The 17,097-nt window shown below is 39.3% G+C and overlaps 1 protein-coding gene across 5 annotated transcripts in view; it reads right to left on the reverse strand.

The window, feature by feature from the left end:
- adamtsl3 (ADAMTS-like 3) overlaps window positions 1–17,097 on the reverse strand; it is a 296,275-nt gene that overhangs the window by 7,461 nt on the left and 271,717 nt on the right. For all 5 annotated transcript variants that reach the window (XM_042405614.1, XM_042405639.1, XM_042405622.1 and 2 more), the window contains 4 exons: window positions 16,861–17,043; window positions 16,609–16,734; window positions 14,399–14,653; window positions 3,031–3,214 (listed from right to left, as the gene is read on the reverse strand). In XM_042405614.1, the coding sequence (XP_042261548.1) occupies window positions 3,031–3,214; window positions 14,399–14,653; window positions 16,609–16,734; window positions 16,861–17,043 (748 nt within the window). The remainder of the gene's footprint in view (window positions 1–3,030; window positions 3,215–14,398; window positions 14,654–16,608; window positions 16,735–16,860; window positions 17,044–17,097) is intronic.

The following is a 17,097-nucleotide window of genomic DNA, read 5'->3' on the forward strand; positions in this document are numbered from 1 at the left end:
GTGGCTTGTAGCCCAGTGACTGATTCCTCATGGGACACTTTCTGAGAGGTCAGTGAAATAAATGCACTGGTTGTAGCTATTAAGATAAATGGTAGAAATCTCTCATATACTGTATCTCTATTCCTAGTCCATCTGCTGAAATATTTGAAGTCAAACACTGTCATATGTAGATTTTGTAACATATACAATATTTACCAGAGCAAGAACCTGAATAATTTGACAGTTTTTCTATTTTCTCTTTCTCTCTATGTGAGGGGGTGTGTTTCAGACATGATACTGGGTGTGTCCCAATACCCACACTTGAAGTCTTGAGCACTTGCCAGGTAGTAGGCGTCTTAGTGTCCCACATCTGAAATATGCCAACACACGCTACACTTAACCCACACTGGATGCACACTTCTTCTAACACCCCTTCGAAGAGGTATTCCAAGCTAAGTGTATCCCACAATTTACCACGGTAGGCTATATTGCACAACACCAGTCCAGTTGTTGGCGGTAGTGCGCCAAAAGTTTGGTTTTGGAGCCGACAATAATCAATAGACAGGAAAAAGTTGAAGTTCATGACATGTTGGAATTCAGCATGGATTATTAGTGCCAAAACACCAAACAGTTGAAACAGAATCTGCACAGATGACTATCGGGTAATATTAACAATGATCTGTTCTTCTTGATTGGACTGATAAGAATAATCACGTACCTGACACTGTCAAGATCCCCATTATCAAAGATTTTGAGAAATGTTCCATTCTTGAAAAATGTTATCAGACAGAAACTATTCAAAATAATTTTGTGTATGTCTCGTTTATATATGGTAAACCTACATGCTTGAAGATAATTATATTCAATTGCTTTATTAACTGTATTTATCCTCTCAGGTCGTGCGGTCTTCTGACTATAACTTCAACAAATCGTCTGAGTTTGTCTATGCCATGGACAGTAGCCTACTTGTATTTGCGTGAGTGAGGGGATGTCCTTATTAATCAAGAGTGTCCCAGTGAGCTAATAAACTCTCACTCTTGCTGCCTTAGTAGGTACTTTAGCACTGTGACAGTTACAGGAAATATGTCATACAAGAGGCCACTTGACTACTTACAAATACTGCAGGTGAGGATATTGGGATGGACCTGAAGATTCGGTGACGGTGTGCTTGGCTGTGTGTGTGGCTGTTTTCTTGACAGTAAAAGGTCAGCCACAAAACTTGCAGTTTGCTTGGTGATAGCCTGGAAACACTGACTAAGCAGTTTTCCAGAAAAAGCTACCTACTGCTGTGAGAATCAGGGACATTGTTTCAGCAAAAGCCAAGGTATGGCAATGTGACATGATGTCATAGAAATACTCAGTGATGGTTGGATTTGAAAAATATGAACTTACCTAAAACTTTATTTAAAAGTATTTAAAAGTATGGCAACTGCCATACCATATCCCAGCTGACGCCTATGGTGAGAATTAAAAACATTCAGAAACTGTGAAAAGTTAGTGTCTACTGGCCTGCTGCAGCACAGTCCTGGTTTGATTTAAGCTAATAGTGGGTCATTTGTGTTGCATCAGTGAGTGAAGCTGGCTCGGTGTGTGGCAGCTGTGGGGCTGACTGATGGGCTGTAGGATGTGCAAAGGCAGGCTGGCAGAGCTGGAAACAGCAGGGGGCACAGGGTGAGGAGATTCTGCTGAGAGTTACACTTCTGTTTAAATCTGGCTGCTCTTCATGAATTCATTTGCAGCCTGCCCTCTCTGAGTCTCCCCCCTCATCAGAGTCAGTGTGTGAAAGAGTGCACTCTGAGTATGTAGACTTAGAACAGTTAAGCCAAAATCAATCAGTTGGTAATACAACTCCATTTAACCGCATGTTTATTTGATAATATGTCAATACATGGGTTATCCATGAGGTAACCCTATCCTAGATGTAAGCTGAAAACATTAAATTGTTGAAACAGCTGACATCATTCACATATGTTGGTTCTAACCTTGGTGGCACCCTTGGCCAGATTTCAGCATTCAAGTAAATATTGTGAATCTTGCCAATAACATGATACATAAACTGATGGCACTAATGTGCTGACATGACAGATAATATTTTGATTATTCAGAGAAAATGGGGTTTGCTTTAAGTAAAAAAAAACATCTGCTATGCCCCAAATGAACACACTCTATAAACCTGGAATCCTTTGGGATAGCTCGCCAGATGGAGAAAAGCAGAGAGGTGCAGTGGGATTGAAGTAATGGTACCCAGTATAACCATTCATTCTTACTACATCCCACACATGTTCATATTCACACATATTTCTGCCTTCATACAGTCTTTAGTCATTAATCTAACCCAGTGCAGACCTTGTCTTAAAGGAATAATTTGATATTGTGGGAAACAAACAATTTACATTTTCTGTTTGTGTATGGATTAACCAAACAAGATACAAGATGTTAATTAATGAGAATTAGAGGTGTTGATGGGTGTCTTTTTGAATTTTGAAGAAGGTCAAGTACCTCTTTCTCCCTGCTTTCAGTCGTTATGCTAAGCTAGGCTAAGTGCCTCCAGGCTCTAGCTCCATTCTGAACACACAGACGTAATTAGTAACCGTCTTCTCAGTTCACTCTAAGCATGAAAGCAATAACTATTTTTCCCAAAATGTTGAACTGTTCCTTTAAAGGGAGTTAGTCTCTGTTCATACGCATTTGAATGTATAAAAGTGAAAGAGTTGAATAACGCAAACATGCCTGAAAGTTTTTTTGTGATTCTGGAGAGGTCTGAAAGTGTGCAATGCTTACAAGCTTCAAGTAATTATCTATGTGCTTGAGTTTGTGGTTAAAGGGGATCTGAACAGGAGGGAACAGAAGAGAACATAATTCACTGATGACATGAAGGGCTTTTGTGTCTCCTCAATCTGAATTCTGTCTTTTCAAATTCCTCCCTAGCCATTATACACCCACATGCTTTGAGCATTTGCCCATGTGCCAGGAGCCGGCTGTGTATCTGACCAAATCTGACAATGTGCTCTCAAAAATATGTGATATCCTGTTGTCTACATGTAAGAGTACCTGGGAGGACAGTCTTGTCTGTTGCAGGGAACGGGGGAGGCGATGGGTTTTGGTATGTGCTGACACATGGTGGGCTGAACATCTCTTCCATCCAAAGTGACACAGCGAATCCTCCGCAGCCAAGTCCCTCTGTTCCCACAGGATGCGCTGCATGTGGTCCAGTCTCCAAAACGCCAGCCAAACTCTGAAAATGTAAAACACTCACATCCTTAGGATCAAGGAAACAAAAACACATTTTAGAACATCTTAAGAATCAAACAGCTTATACCATTATTTAAGGAATTGCTAAACTAAGCGTACATGAGTGTTATGCACAGTTTCTCAAAATTTAATTCCATTTTTGAAATGCCCACGGTAGAGGTAGGAAACTGCCTGAGGCAAAGCAGAGACAGCTTGTGGAGGCTGTGTATAATGCATAACAGATAACCAGAATACAATGGTGTTCTGAGTTATTCCGCAGAAGGGTTTAACACAACATACTGACAGAAAACACTTTATTTATCCATCTGTCCATTCATCCTTCTGCCGGTTGTCCATCCACTGAGTGCAGTGTCTTATAAGTGTCTGAACTGGGCTGCAATTAATGATTATTCAAATAAATTTGATTATTTTGTGATCAATCAATCTTTTATTCTTTAAAAAAAAAAATATCAGAAAAAAATCCAACTAAACATTTAGTGGTGTTTGGCACTAATAATCCATACATAAAAAATATAAAATAGAGAAAAACAGTGAATTCTAAAATTTGAGAAGCTGGCACCATTGATTGTTTGGCATCTTTCTTGATAAATTACATACATATATAAATGTATTACATGATAATAGTACTAGAGGAAAAGTAAGGGGATACCCAAAGTTATTCCAATTCATCCTGTGGTGAACATGAGTATCTCTACCATGGGAATCTATCCATCAGTGGTCGGAATATTTCAGTCTGGACCAAAGTGGTGGACTGACTGACCAGCTGACATTGCCAACCCTAAAATGTATCAATCTCTCTCTTTTTAAACACTATATGCAGCATATACTTGGATAGCACCAAGTTAAAAGAATTTGGTTTAATTGGGTAGTAGCCATTTTCCAATGCTGAACTTTCCCTGATACTTTTCTAGAAACTCATGGACTTTATCTGTGTTTCAACTGGAAGAATCAGGATGTCAATTTTAGCTCTGGTGCTACTTTCTGATTGCCTTGCACTTTCAGGGCAGAGTTTGTTGTATCAAACACAAGCCTCCAGGCTATTTAGTCCCAAGTTTAATGCCTGAGATATTCGGTCAAAAAGGGGCTTAGAATTGGGTTAGAACCTGTTGACAAACCCAATAATGGTACCATATGGAGTCAGTAAAAACTTGGCACTGTAGATCACGTAGATGTGCAGCCCCTGAGTTATTTACAGTATATAACAAAACTGCGTACACCCCTCATATCACTAAAATGTTAAGTAATTACAAATCCTTTCATACAATTTTATTTGTTTTTAGACAAAACCAAGGAAGAATTGAGCCAATTCACTTGAAAAACAGAATGTTTGACTAATAATGAAAAGTCCATATTTAAGAATGAACTGCAGCAACAGTCAGCACACCCTTCATTAGAGAGATGCCATTCTTTTATTTTTTAATATTTTATTTCTGATGACAGATTGGATCCTCCTGGGCATGGATACCAGTCTTGCACAAATCTGTGGAGAGATGTTCTGTCACTCTGCACAGATAATTCTTTTCAGCTGTTTTTTGCTGGAGGGGTTTTGTTGCTCTACCTTCCTCTTTAAAATACTCTCAAGGTGTTCTATTGGATTCAGATCAGGGGACACACTTGGTCAGGTCATAGTTTTCACTTTTTTCTTCTTTAAAAACTCTTGTGTGATTTTTTTCAGTGTGTTTGAGATCACTGTCATGTTGGAAAATTCCTCTCCTGCCAACCTTCTTCAGACTGGGAGTCATCTTTTCATTCAGTATTTGGGTATACAAACTTGCATTCATAGTGCCATCTATAATTGTCATCTCCCCTACACCTTTTGCACTCATGCAGCCTCATATCAGCACACTCCCACCTCCATGTTTCACAGTCAGCACTATGCAGTCACTGTGGTAGTCCTGGCCAGGTCCACACCAAACATGCTGGACCTCATCTGATCCAAACCAATTTATTTTGGTTTCATCTGACCACAGAATGTGCTGCCAATATTCATCAGGCTTCTTTTCATGTTCTTTGGCAAACTTTAATCTTGCAGTTTTGTGAGCAATGGTTTTCTTTTTGGACGTTGACTGTAGATGTTGACTTCATGAAAGGTATGAGCAGTCACTGAAACACCAACCACAGATAATCCTTGTGTCAGGTCAGAAGCACTTGCCTGTCTGTTTTTCAGTGCAAGGTTGCGTAAATAGTGAATTGTGCGTACTGTCATTTTTCAAGGATGGCTTCTGCACCTTCTGGTATTACTAGTATGGCTCCTGTACCTCCTAACCACTGCTGCAGCTGTGTTTTGGCGTCTGTTCAGTAGCCTACTGATGATCTTGTACCTTCTCTCATCTTTATGAAGTCTCACAGTCTGGTTTCTTGTTCAGGCAATTCACAGGTTCTTTTATAACCTTGTTCAGGCAATTAGTCTTAATTGGAAGTCACAAGTGTAATCATTTCTCTTTCAGTGGTCAGAGGTGTACTTACTTTTGTTGCATTGGAGCTGAGGAGTTGAGGTTGTACTTTGAGGCCTATATTTTCAGTTTAGTCTATCTAACCTGTTTGTTTTTAATTACAAATAAGATTTTTTAATACCCTACACTTCACTGTAAAATACTACAATTATTGTAAGATGATACAATTTTAAATAATTTAACATTTAAGTAATATTGCACAGGGGTGTACTCAGTTTTGTTATCCTGTATATTTGTACATTATGAGCACAACATGACATGGCATACACTTGAGCCCTTCCTCTCAAGTCTCACATTTTACACACTGAGACTTAGGTTTTAGTGTCTTAGTGACTGTCACACTGTCAAAGAAAATAAAAAAGTGCAGTCTTATTTCAGTGATAAATTGCCAATCCACTGTGGATTGCCTGTTAAAGCTTCAGTTGCCATGCTCTTTCCAGTCCTGTCTGTCGAGGTGCACTGGCATACAGTAGAGGCCGCAGAAGCAGAATATTTTACTTTGTTTGGTGTGCAGTGACCTTGTTCTGCACCAGAGCAGTGTGAGTAGAAAGCAGAAAGAAAATTGAATGAAAATATGGAAATTTTAGAAGTTGGATTTTGTACAAACACATTGCTTTTACGGGACATTTTAATTTACATTATAGCACAGATAGCGTGGATGTATATGAGGTTATAATAATGATAATAATCAGTCCAGTTATTGATTTGTTTACACACATATATATATGAACATATGTATATAGCATGAAATTGCTTAATGAAGAGAAAACGTGGTGACCTCCAGACTTGAAGACTTGGAGACTGGACATGTACAGAAATCTAAATTAAAAAGAGACATTTGCTGCTGCAGAAGCACACTGGAATTGATTTAAACATTTAGAAGCTCAATGTCACTTACAGTCTGGTACAATGAACAAATAAACAATAAATGAAGCAGTAAAATACATGGATTATTAAGCATGTGTATATTAGGTTTCAAATAGTTTAGATATTTAGCCGTTTTTCCACTCTTCTTCGTTTCTCCATGCTTCAGAGTGACTCATATTGCCATGACAACTGACTTAATATCATCATGGTCGTCTCTGCTCCATCAGACTGAAAGAATATCTTTCAAGGTAATTTGCATGTGTTGAACAGAGGTCAAATACTTGATCAGCCATAAAAGTCAGTGAATTAGATTAGCCTTTGACCTCTACATAAGCTTTTCTGATGTTTTTCTGTTGTGCGTTGCACAATCAGTATCTAGGACAGGGTCACTGAAAGCTGTTATGAATGACTGACTGTGTCTCAGTGTTCACAGATGACTTTTTGAAGGAAACTATGCGGGAAGATGGTGAACAAAACAGGACAGAACTCTGTGGAATATCAATGACCCATACATCCCATCAAACCAAATCTGCTGCAGTGGTTAAAGAGGAATGCTGAGTATTTCCAGAGATTCAGCAGCTGTGTCAAACAGTATCTTGCCATGTTCATGCTGGGTATCTTCTCAGCCACAAGGTTAAATCAGATGAGTCCAAATTTCTGTGAACTTTTGCCCAAAAATTGTCACATTTTACTATTTAAATTCATTACCGAAACAGGTTGCAAACAAAACCCCAGTTTAATATCATCTTAACCACTCAGAGAAAATAAAGATAAACATTGAAGTTAAAACCATCTGTTGTAAACGTCAGTAAGGTTTTGCGGAGAAACTTCCTTGCACTAATTTATTGAATACTGTTTACTTTATTTCACCAAAATAATCCATACTGCTTTCTGTATGAAAGCAGTATGACACTCAAAATGACAGTTGCTTATTGTTACTTCAGTTGGATGTTGTTCTCTTCACTTTTCAAAATGATGTATGTGCTGAGTTTGTTTGCCTCTGCTGGGGGAGAAATGTGTCTCTGTGCTCACCTTAAATCTCAGTTTAACAAGTACACGTATGATTTGTGACATCACAACTGGTTTGGAGCGAACAGACTGGAAGCCTCCAGGACACACATACTGAGAATGGGCTTTACAGTGAAGTAGGAGACATGGAAATGTTTTGAATAAATAATATTTGCATATTGCATAGATTCTGGATTTTTTTAATGAGGTAGAAGGAGTAGATGCAATTTTTTAAAGGTTTTAATGAGGTAAATGAACTGTTCTGCCCTCCAGGCAGAAGGTCTAATGTTTCGGTTTTGCTTTAGCACCACCTTTTGATGTAATGTGGTATTGCAGCAGTATGAGCAGGAAACAGGAGTTAGGACCACATGTTTCAGCAAGCGGGTAGTTCCAAGTCTGAAAAGTGAAGCCAATGCGGAAGTGCCTTAAACCTGCATTCTCTCTAATGACCATCAGGGGGCGACTCCACCGGCTCCAAAAAGAAGTCTGTTTGTATAAAAGTCTATGAGAAAATGACCCTACTTCTCACGTGATTTATTACCTCAGTAAACACTTTCCTAATGAGTGTATTGTCTCAATTGCTAGTTTCCAGTCTTCTTCAATACAGCATGATTTTGTAAATTATGGTCCCATTTAACTTAAAGGGCCAGTGTGTAAGATTTAGTGGTATTTAGCGGTGAGGTTGCAGATTGCAACAAACTGAACACCCTTCCTGTCACCCTCCCCTTCCAAGCATGTAGGAGAACCTACCGTGGCTGCAAAACTTGCGAAAAACGTGAAAGGCCCTCTCTAGAGCAAGTGTTTGGTTCATCCGTTCTGGGCTACTGTAGAAACATGGTGGTGAAACATGGCGGCCTACATAGAAGGGGACCCACTCTCTATGTAGATATAAAGGGCTCATTCTGAGGTAATGAAAACACGATTCTTATTTTCATGGGATTATACACTAATGAAAACATACTTATGAATATTATATTCCATTTCTTCCAAGTCTGTCCTGCTAGATGCCACTAAATTCTATACACTGCACCCTTAAATTTGACGATAAAGCAGGGTATGCTTTAGGATGTGGCTACATTTTGATTGAGAAGTTGCTACCACAGCGACAACGTTGGTTAGGCAACATAAACATGGCGTAACCCCAGATTCACATTGTATAGGCATAGCCATCGCTATTTCAGTGTGTTTTCAGTTCATGAAAGGTAACTGTAATATTTTGGTCGCCTAAAAAAGTCTTATTCAGCATTTGGTTGTACTAAAAGACCCTCTAAGGAGTCGAATGTTCAGTTTTTCCAGTAAGTACATTTTGTTTTAATGGTTTTTCGCTAGCAAAAATTAGCATTAGCATTGTCACAGTCAACCATAGCCTGCAAATGCACTGTGCTAGCCAAGCTAACAGCTAGCGTTGGGGTCAGCTCCACCCTCTCATCCAGATACGGTCGCTTCTCATCACTTCTGGCTCCAAAACTCCAAGATGACGACAGTCAAACTTGAGGCTTCAAAACGAGTCCACAAATCAACGGGTGACGTGTGACATACTTTCACCTTCAGTCTCACGCTCTCATGCTGCCAAAATAATTCTCATGCCAAAATATTGTGACAGCAACAGAGATGAACAGTTAGAGTCTTTTTGGTTAAGTGATGGTTAAACAAGCAAATAATTTTTACAGTTATACACTGGGCTGTAATGGAGACTAAACGCACATAAATGCCGTTCAGCCACTTCACCAAATTCTGAAATAGCGTTTAAGCAGACATCCCTTCACAGCTGTTAAAGGCTCAGACCTTCTTCCTACTTCTAGGAGCATTGTATCCTTGTATGAGGCATAGAGACAGCTGTTACTGTTAACAAGGAGCAACCAACAATCCACCATCCCCTCATGCTACACAGGTGTTTAAATCAAATAATAATGTCAGACAAAGAAACACAAAGTAAGTAGCTAGCAAAAAGTCTTCAGCAAAAACTGGAGCTCAAGTTTTATAAATTGACATTAGTGTTTTAACCGTCCAGTTTATCTTGTGTTGCTGCTTTAGCCTACTTCACAGTAATGTTAATGTAACGTTAGCTTGATAGTTTGGATAGCTTGACTACTGATGCATCTCTACTGTGTGTTTTGTCGAACAATTTCTGTAATTAACACCATACAAGTTAAAGTTCTGCTTTATGTTCACTCAGATTTTTAAAGGAAGGCTTTTTATATTTTCACAGTGAGTGAAGGAATCAGGAGAGAGGAGACAGAAGTGAGGAAGAATTGCAGGACGTAATAGTGTTGAAAGAAAAACAAGGAGAAAGTAAAGAACTGATTCAAGATTGAAAGAAAAAGTTTGAGGAGGAAAGAGAAACACAGAGGCCACCTCAGCGTCATCTGATAGAGAGACATGAACAAATTCAAAGCAGGAAAACTGGTGAGGAAATTACACCTTTATCTAGATGAATTACTGGTCTGGTAAATATTTTAACAGCACAATCTGTTATCCAAATGTAAACTAAAGGACATCCCACTAACAAAAGTCAAAGAACAAGATTGGAACCTTCTATAAAAGGCCTTGCAGAGCTTTTAATACAGATACTAACACTTCACAACAACTCTATTAACATGTTTTCTTAAGCTGTTGACCTCAGTTACTGGACTTTAGTGTCAGTCATGCTGGGAAAAAAAGATGTCAAGAAAGACAATAAATGTATGCCTCTGCTTATCCCTGTACTAAAGCTGGGGTATGCAGTGTTCTGGGAAAGGAAAAAACAAACAAGCAAACAAACAAAAAAACCTGCCAGAATTGAAAAAATACAGCTTTCCCCCTGCAGCTCTCTGTCCTAAGCCCCTCCCACCAGATGAGCGTGGGCAAATGCACGCACTTCATACGCACATACAACTTCCTCTCAAGGCACAACAACCTTTAGTAAACAGTAAACAGGGCCGCCTCTGATTCGAGTGATATCACATGTCTTTCATTGTCTACCTCCAAAACCTCCTCAGTCACCAGTTCGTCAGAGAGCAGCTCCAAACCCAGTCCCAGAGCGAAGAGCAGCAGTGATGCATAAAAATCTATCTCTGCTTTTCACTTCTAGGAGCCCACTTCACTTCCATGGAGGTATGGCCCATATTCGAGTGACATCGCATGTCTCATTCATGCAGTCTTGTTACTTCCTGTCCATCGGTATCCCACTGCCCACCTGCCCATCCGACATACATATTGTATGTCGTAGAATGACAAATTAGTAGGCAGGTATACTTCATTGTACTGCTTAGCCAGTGTCACCATGGTGACCATGGGTGTAGGAAAAACAACCAGGGCTGAAATCTAAAGGATTATAACTTTAAGTTTGAGCAAGGCTTATTCAAACGTCAAGAGGTTCATTCTTCAGTCTGTGAAACAAAATAATCTTACCTCAAAGCTTTTAACTGCAGCTCCAGCAGCAGACCAAAACACAGCTAGAAAGAGTACCTTCAAACTTATGTGTCATATCTTATATCAATTTACATTGCTCACACTGCATCATTGTGACTATGCATTAACTATAAACTGTACTATCAAATCCAAGTATTTCATATGATGGCAACATTAATTCACTATTCTTGTCATGAAAACTTCTAATATCTGCATATGTTTGTGTATATAGACACACATACACACACACACTATGGGGGGTGGAAAGGGTCACAGAGGACAAGATGCACATACATAAGTTTGTATGATTATTTACTAAAAGTCCCACATGTGCATACGTCTGTGTGTGATTAGTACAACTCAGTCGTGCACATGCACATGCATGCAGACGTGACTCCTAACACGTGCATGTGCAGTCGCAGGATGCGTTCACAGACGTGCACGCATCCTGCGACTGCACATGCACGTGCGTGCGTACATGTGACTCTTAACTCAGGCTTCAGCTGCCAGCAGCGAGTCAACACTGTTATCACAGAGGCAGGAGAAAACCAGCTGTTTATCTGTGGACCACATTAATACTCTAGTATGATTCATTATTGTTGTTTTATCTGTTTTTGTCATTTATGTAGCTTCATTTGAATTTTTAACATCTTTTTTTTTTTAATTGCTTCAGGCGCTTCTGTTTTTAATAGGACAGAAATTTTGCTTGGTATCAGTCCTTGGCCATAGTGTAGTGGTAATACGGAAGTCTACGGAACATAATATTGGCAGCTCAAACCAGTTCAGCCCAAAGCATATTGTCTTCAGCTTCAGAATCACCATAGTCTGGTCATATTTTTCCATCATGCTTAAATCGGCTAACTTGTTATTTTAAAAAAAAAATTTTAGTCAGGTTCTTTGTTTTAGGAAAGTTGAGATAAAGTTTTAGATAAACTAAAACTATTCTCAGCATTCCAGCATGCTTTTATCTGAAGAGTGTGTTATCAGCGTATTAGAGCTTGTAACAACTAAGCTTTCCTTTTTCCTCAGAAACTAATGTGTTTTTCTGTTCTAAAGACTGATTTTCCACTGTGCTATGGGGAAAAGGACCTTGATAAATGGTATGACATTGAAAGTCCCGCCAAATCCAGCATAGAGTTCACAGGTTCTCTATTAACTAACTATAATGGACCCAATACCATCCAACCCTCTACAGACCATTTCCCCCGCAGTTAACCCCACAGTCACACACATCGTTAACTCCTTGCTTAGAGTGGGTGTGTTCCCCAGCACATTTAAGCAAGTTCAGGTCATTCCGCTGCTCAAAGAACCTGCCATTAACCCAGCCTAGATTGAAAACTACAGACCAGTTTCACTCCTGTCCTTCTGAGAACAACCTATATGATCCGAATCAGTTGAGCTTTCAGCAGGGTCACTCTACCGAGACGGCACAAGTGTCAGTAATGGAATCGCTGCATTCAGCTAGAGCTGCTGGTTAGTCCTCAGCTCTATTGCTGCTAGATCTGTCTGCCGCCTCCTCTCCTCTCCCTCTCCTGCTCACTACACTCTGCCAATGAAAAGCACCTAGTACCACCACCACAACAGGGCCCTAGGTTGCTGGCTAGACTCTTCTCTCTCTCTCTTTAGACTCTTAAAGAAAAGATTAAAGACCAAGCTCTTTCACCAACACCTCTGCACTTGATGGACTGGGAAAAAAAAAACGCTTCCATGCATTCGGAGTTGAACTTGAGCTTGTATCAACTCTCAGATGTATGCCACTTTGGATAAAGGTGTCTGCTAAATGAAACTGTAAATTGTAAATGCTGCAAATCACAATGGAACTCTATGATCTGTCCATTAAAAGCTTCAATGAAGTTATGAACGACGGGCTTGATGCACAAAACAAATGGATATACCTTCATTTGTTTTCAGTCATGTCTATTTTTACAGGTAATCAATCAATGAAACCAGGATAATAATAGGCCTATTAATAATTACATGCTAATAATATTGTTTTTTGTCCTAGCTGTATTGTCACTCATACTGTATTTTCATCTTTATCTTTTCTTTTAATCCATTCATGCACACCTCTCTGTTATAGGATGCAAATTTGGGCTGATATCACCATCAGGGCACAGTAGCTTACTGGTAAAGTAGTAGACTGGCAACCATCAAGTTGGTGGTTTGAATCTGCTGCCAAGCATGTTTGCTTCATCCATAGAAAACGCCCATCATATTTGTCTGTTTAGAGTTTTCCATCATGCTACATGCAGAAGAGGACAATTATCAACATCTCTGTCAAGGTAAGTTGGTTAACTTTTTTTTTATCATTTCAAAAATAAAATGCAAATACTGTAACTCAAAGGGATAGGCTACATATATTTTAAATTCAAATTCCTACAAGTAAAAGCAGTGGAAATTCTGGATAAAATCCAATTAAAAAGTCTGTAAGCTTTTAACAAGTCCTATTTGAAATTCTACTGATCAAATGTCTTAACACGAGTCATTGGCTTCAAAGGGACAAATTCTTGTCACTGCATTTAGTAAACGTGACCTCACTTTCAGAAACAACTTTTTATTGGAATACAGAAATGAAATCCCAAATGAGACAGGATCCCCAAACCACATGTGAACACCTTCTCCAATGTCAAGTCCACACACATGCCTCCTGAAAAATCAATTTTGTCCACAAAATTAACTTTGGTTCTCTCTGTCAAAATCAAAATGTGAGAAGGCCCAAAAAACCCCTCAAAACAAAAAAGAAACTTTCTTCAAGTCTGCAGCCTGATACATTGTTACACTTTTATTAAATTAAAAAAAAACAAAACAAGTTAGCCAACTTAATTTGAAGGAATTATGTTATGCAGCATGATGGAAAAATGTGACCAGACCATGGTGATTCTGAAGCTGAAGAAAATATGCTCTGGGCTGGGTTTGAACTGCCAATATTTTGTTCCATCGACCTGCACATTACCACTATGCTACTATGGCCAAGTACTAACATTTAGCAAAATTTCTGTCCTATAAAAAACAAGCACTTTAAGTAATAAAAAAAGATGTTAAAAATTCAAATGAAGCTACATAAATGACAAAAACAGATAAAACAACAATAATGAATCATACTAGAGTATTAATGTGGTCCACAGATAAACAGCTGGTTTTCTCCTGCCTCTGTGATAACAGTGTTGACCTGCTCCTGACAGCTGAAGTCGCACATGCGTGTGCACAGGCAGTTGCAGGATGCACACGCACAGATGTACGTGCACGCATGACTGTGTGTTGTTCGCGCGCATGTGCATCTGCATCTGCATCTGCATGGCTGACTTGTACTAATCACACACAGATGCACATACATGCGCACATGTGGGACTTTTAGTAAATAATCATGCGAACTGTGACCCTTTCCACCCCCCATACACACACACACACACACACACACACACACACACAGAACAGATTTAAATGGTCACCTTCAGCATGAACGTATATCCAGGCAGACAGCATTTGTCTGGTACTGTTGATGAAGGTCTGGCAGCGATATCGGCCTGAGAACTTCACCTGGAGTGTGCTGACCTCCAGGACGCGACCCCCCACCAGCATCCTGTACTGCAGACCCTGACCCAGATCAGGACCCTGGGTCTGGGCCAGACCTGAAATATCTTTCAGGGTCTGGTTGTTGTAGTCCCAGTGCACTGGCAGTTTGTGGTCAGGAATCACAGGACAACCTGTTTGAATGAATGAACATTTGACATTATTATGACCTGCTGAAATGGCTTAATGTGAGAGCAGCTCCATGATGGAAAGTGACAATATTCACACACACAATATGAATAATAGGACTCATCACATTTGAAAAAGAAACTGAATTTGATATGTCGATTTTAATGAGAAAGGATAAAAATGTCCTGTTTATTTTGTTTCATTTGCCCATTCTGCCTCTGTCCCTGCCTCCAGCAACACACTCTCTTCCCTTCTCCCCCGGTCCACCAGATGCCATTCCCCAATTACCTTCACCTGCTGCTCATTATCCCATCAGCCCCCCAGTAGCTTATATACTCAAAACTGTACAAATTGTTTGGATTAATGAGACTTCTGTTGTAAGCAGGAAATGTGTGAGAACATCTGCACATATTTAAAAAACATCTGCACACATTGAGTTCAAAACAAAAAGGCCATAACGCAGCAGTAAAATATTAATAATATTATATATTTAAATTTAGGAAGAATAGTCAATGTGATCCCAAATTTGAGTCATTATAAAATCTAAATGTTTAACAAGAAAACAGTAAAAATACATTTGGGAAAATAGGTCAATAAGTCTTTTAGCATAAAGTCTTAAATTTTTCAATTCAAGAAAAGGTTGTTAGGCTACATTATTTTTCCCCACACTTTATAAAATAAAAAATGTCTAGATGATGTCACATTCTCTTGTCTGTATACCATTGTTAAGTCCTACTGTGCTCTGTTTATTTACCTGTTGCCTTGATAAGCTCACATTCAACAGTCAGTTCACTGTACCTGTATTAGGCAGAGCCCAAATACAGACTCTTGGGCTTAACATGACATATGTAGGGTATGAAAATATATAACTCATTATCCAGTTTTAGTCTGTTAGGAGCTCTGAGGAAACAAAATATGTGAAGAGAGGAGATGTATCTATTCTGCACAAAATACATAAGTGTAGGCAGATTTAGGGGGTATGTATCACCAAAAATGACCGTAGTAGAGGTTTAATATCACTACTTTATAACTAGCTTGCAGTTTATCTGGTTCTACTGAAACCTTAAGAGCCTCAACTTGAAGTTTGGAAGTTGGGTCTGATGTTAAACCTTTGATGTAAAAATGAACCCATGTTATAGCTGTTTCTGTTTTACTGGAGAATGTAGACATGTCATTTCTGTTGAACTCAATAAATAACATGATCAAATGTCTTATTTAGATGTGAGATGAGTCTCAGAGAACTGTTATTCATTGCATGTGTGTGTTAAAATAAAAGAGTTTGGAAGGAGGTTTGTAAACATTTCCTTAGAACCTAAAGATTTCACTTCCAGGTCAGTAAACAGTAACTTCACTGATATGTGTATATTACTTATATTACATATTGCCCTGAACTGGAAAAAGGGTTAGAAAAGGTTTAAAATATGGAATAATGTAACGGATAAGAAAAATAAATGTACCATGAACTGCGCGTCCTGTACTGTGTGATACATATAAACCATTTAACCATTATTTATGATAAAGAGTTTGTGAATTTACTTATGCATGAATAACAGTAACAGTATAACTTGCAAGAAGTGAAGGGTAGGCTTATTTATCTATTTATTTGTGTGGCATTTATTTTCTTGATTTTATTTTTTTAGATTTAAATGTGGAAATGGACCCCCGAACCTTTTCACTTGACTTTCTATGAAGAGCAGGGAACAAACTAAGGGAAATGGCAGGGAAATGATTTGCCACATGGTGCTACTTATCTGCTGTTTGAAGATGTGCGATGGACGACATGCATGTGATAATAAAAGAAGACAATTACAAAAACCTATTTCCTCACTCAACTCTAGTGGCTTCTCTCCATGTAGATAGTTTTGGATTTATTTGTGCAGGTTTTGAGATGTCTGTCTCTGAGATTTCTGCCTCCACCCAGTTTAGTTGGCTGTGTATGTGTGTGTGTGTGAGTGTGTACCTATACGTAGAGTGTCTCCAGGTCTGATGAAGACACTCGTTCCGCGGCGTGACGCCATGAGGACCCTTCTCCTGTTCAGCTCTTGGGAGACTGGAACAACCCTGCCTCCTCCAGCTGGGTATGGACCTGTACACACACACACACAAACAAATCCAAAATGTTGCTCCAGATGAAGACCGCCATACGTGATCAAAGTAAACAGTTTTTCAGTATCTGAACAAGTGTAAGTACATGAAGATGTTGTGAACCCACCATAGACCTGCAGGACAGTAAAGGCAGTGGACTTTCCTATGGTGTTAGTGGCGGTGCAGGAGAAGGTGCCCCTGTTCTGCAGAGAGACATTCCTTATCCACAGTGAGCCAGAGGGCAGGGAGACAGCTCCCGCATCCAACGGCCCATTCTTCCTGTGCCATGACACTGAGGGCTGAGGAAAACCTGACAAAGGAGAGAGAGGGACGAAAAAAATGTCTGACAGTTGAGGCTCAAGAA

Source organism: Thunnus maccoyii, chromosome 1 (assembly GCF_910596095.1).
Source record: "Thunnus maccoyii chromosome 1, fThuMac1.1, whole genome shotgun sequence".
Taxonomy (NCBI): Eukaryota; Metazoa; Chordata; class Actinopteri; order Scombriformes; family Scombridae; genus Thunnus; species Thunnus maccoyii.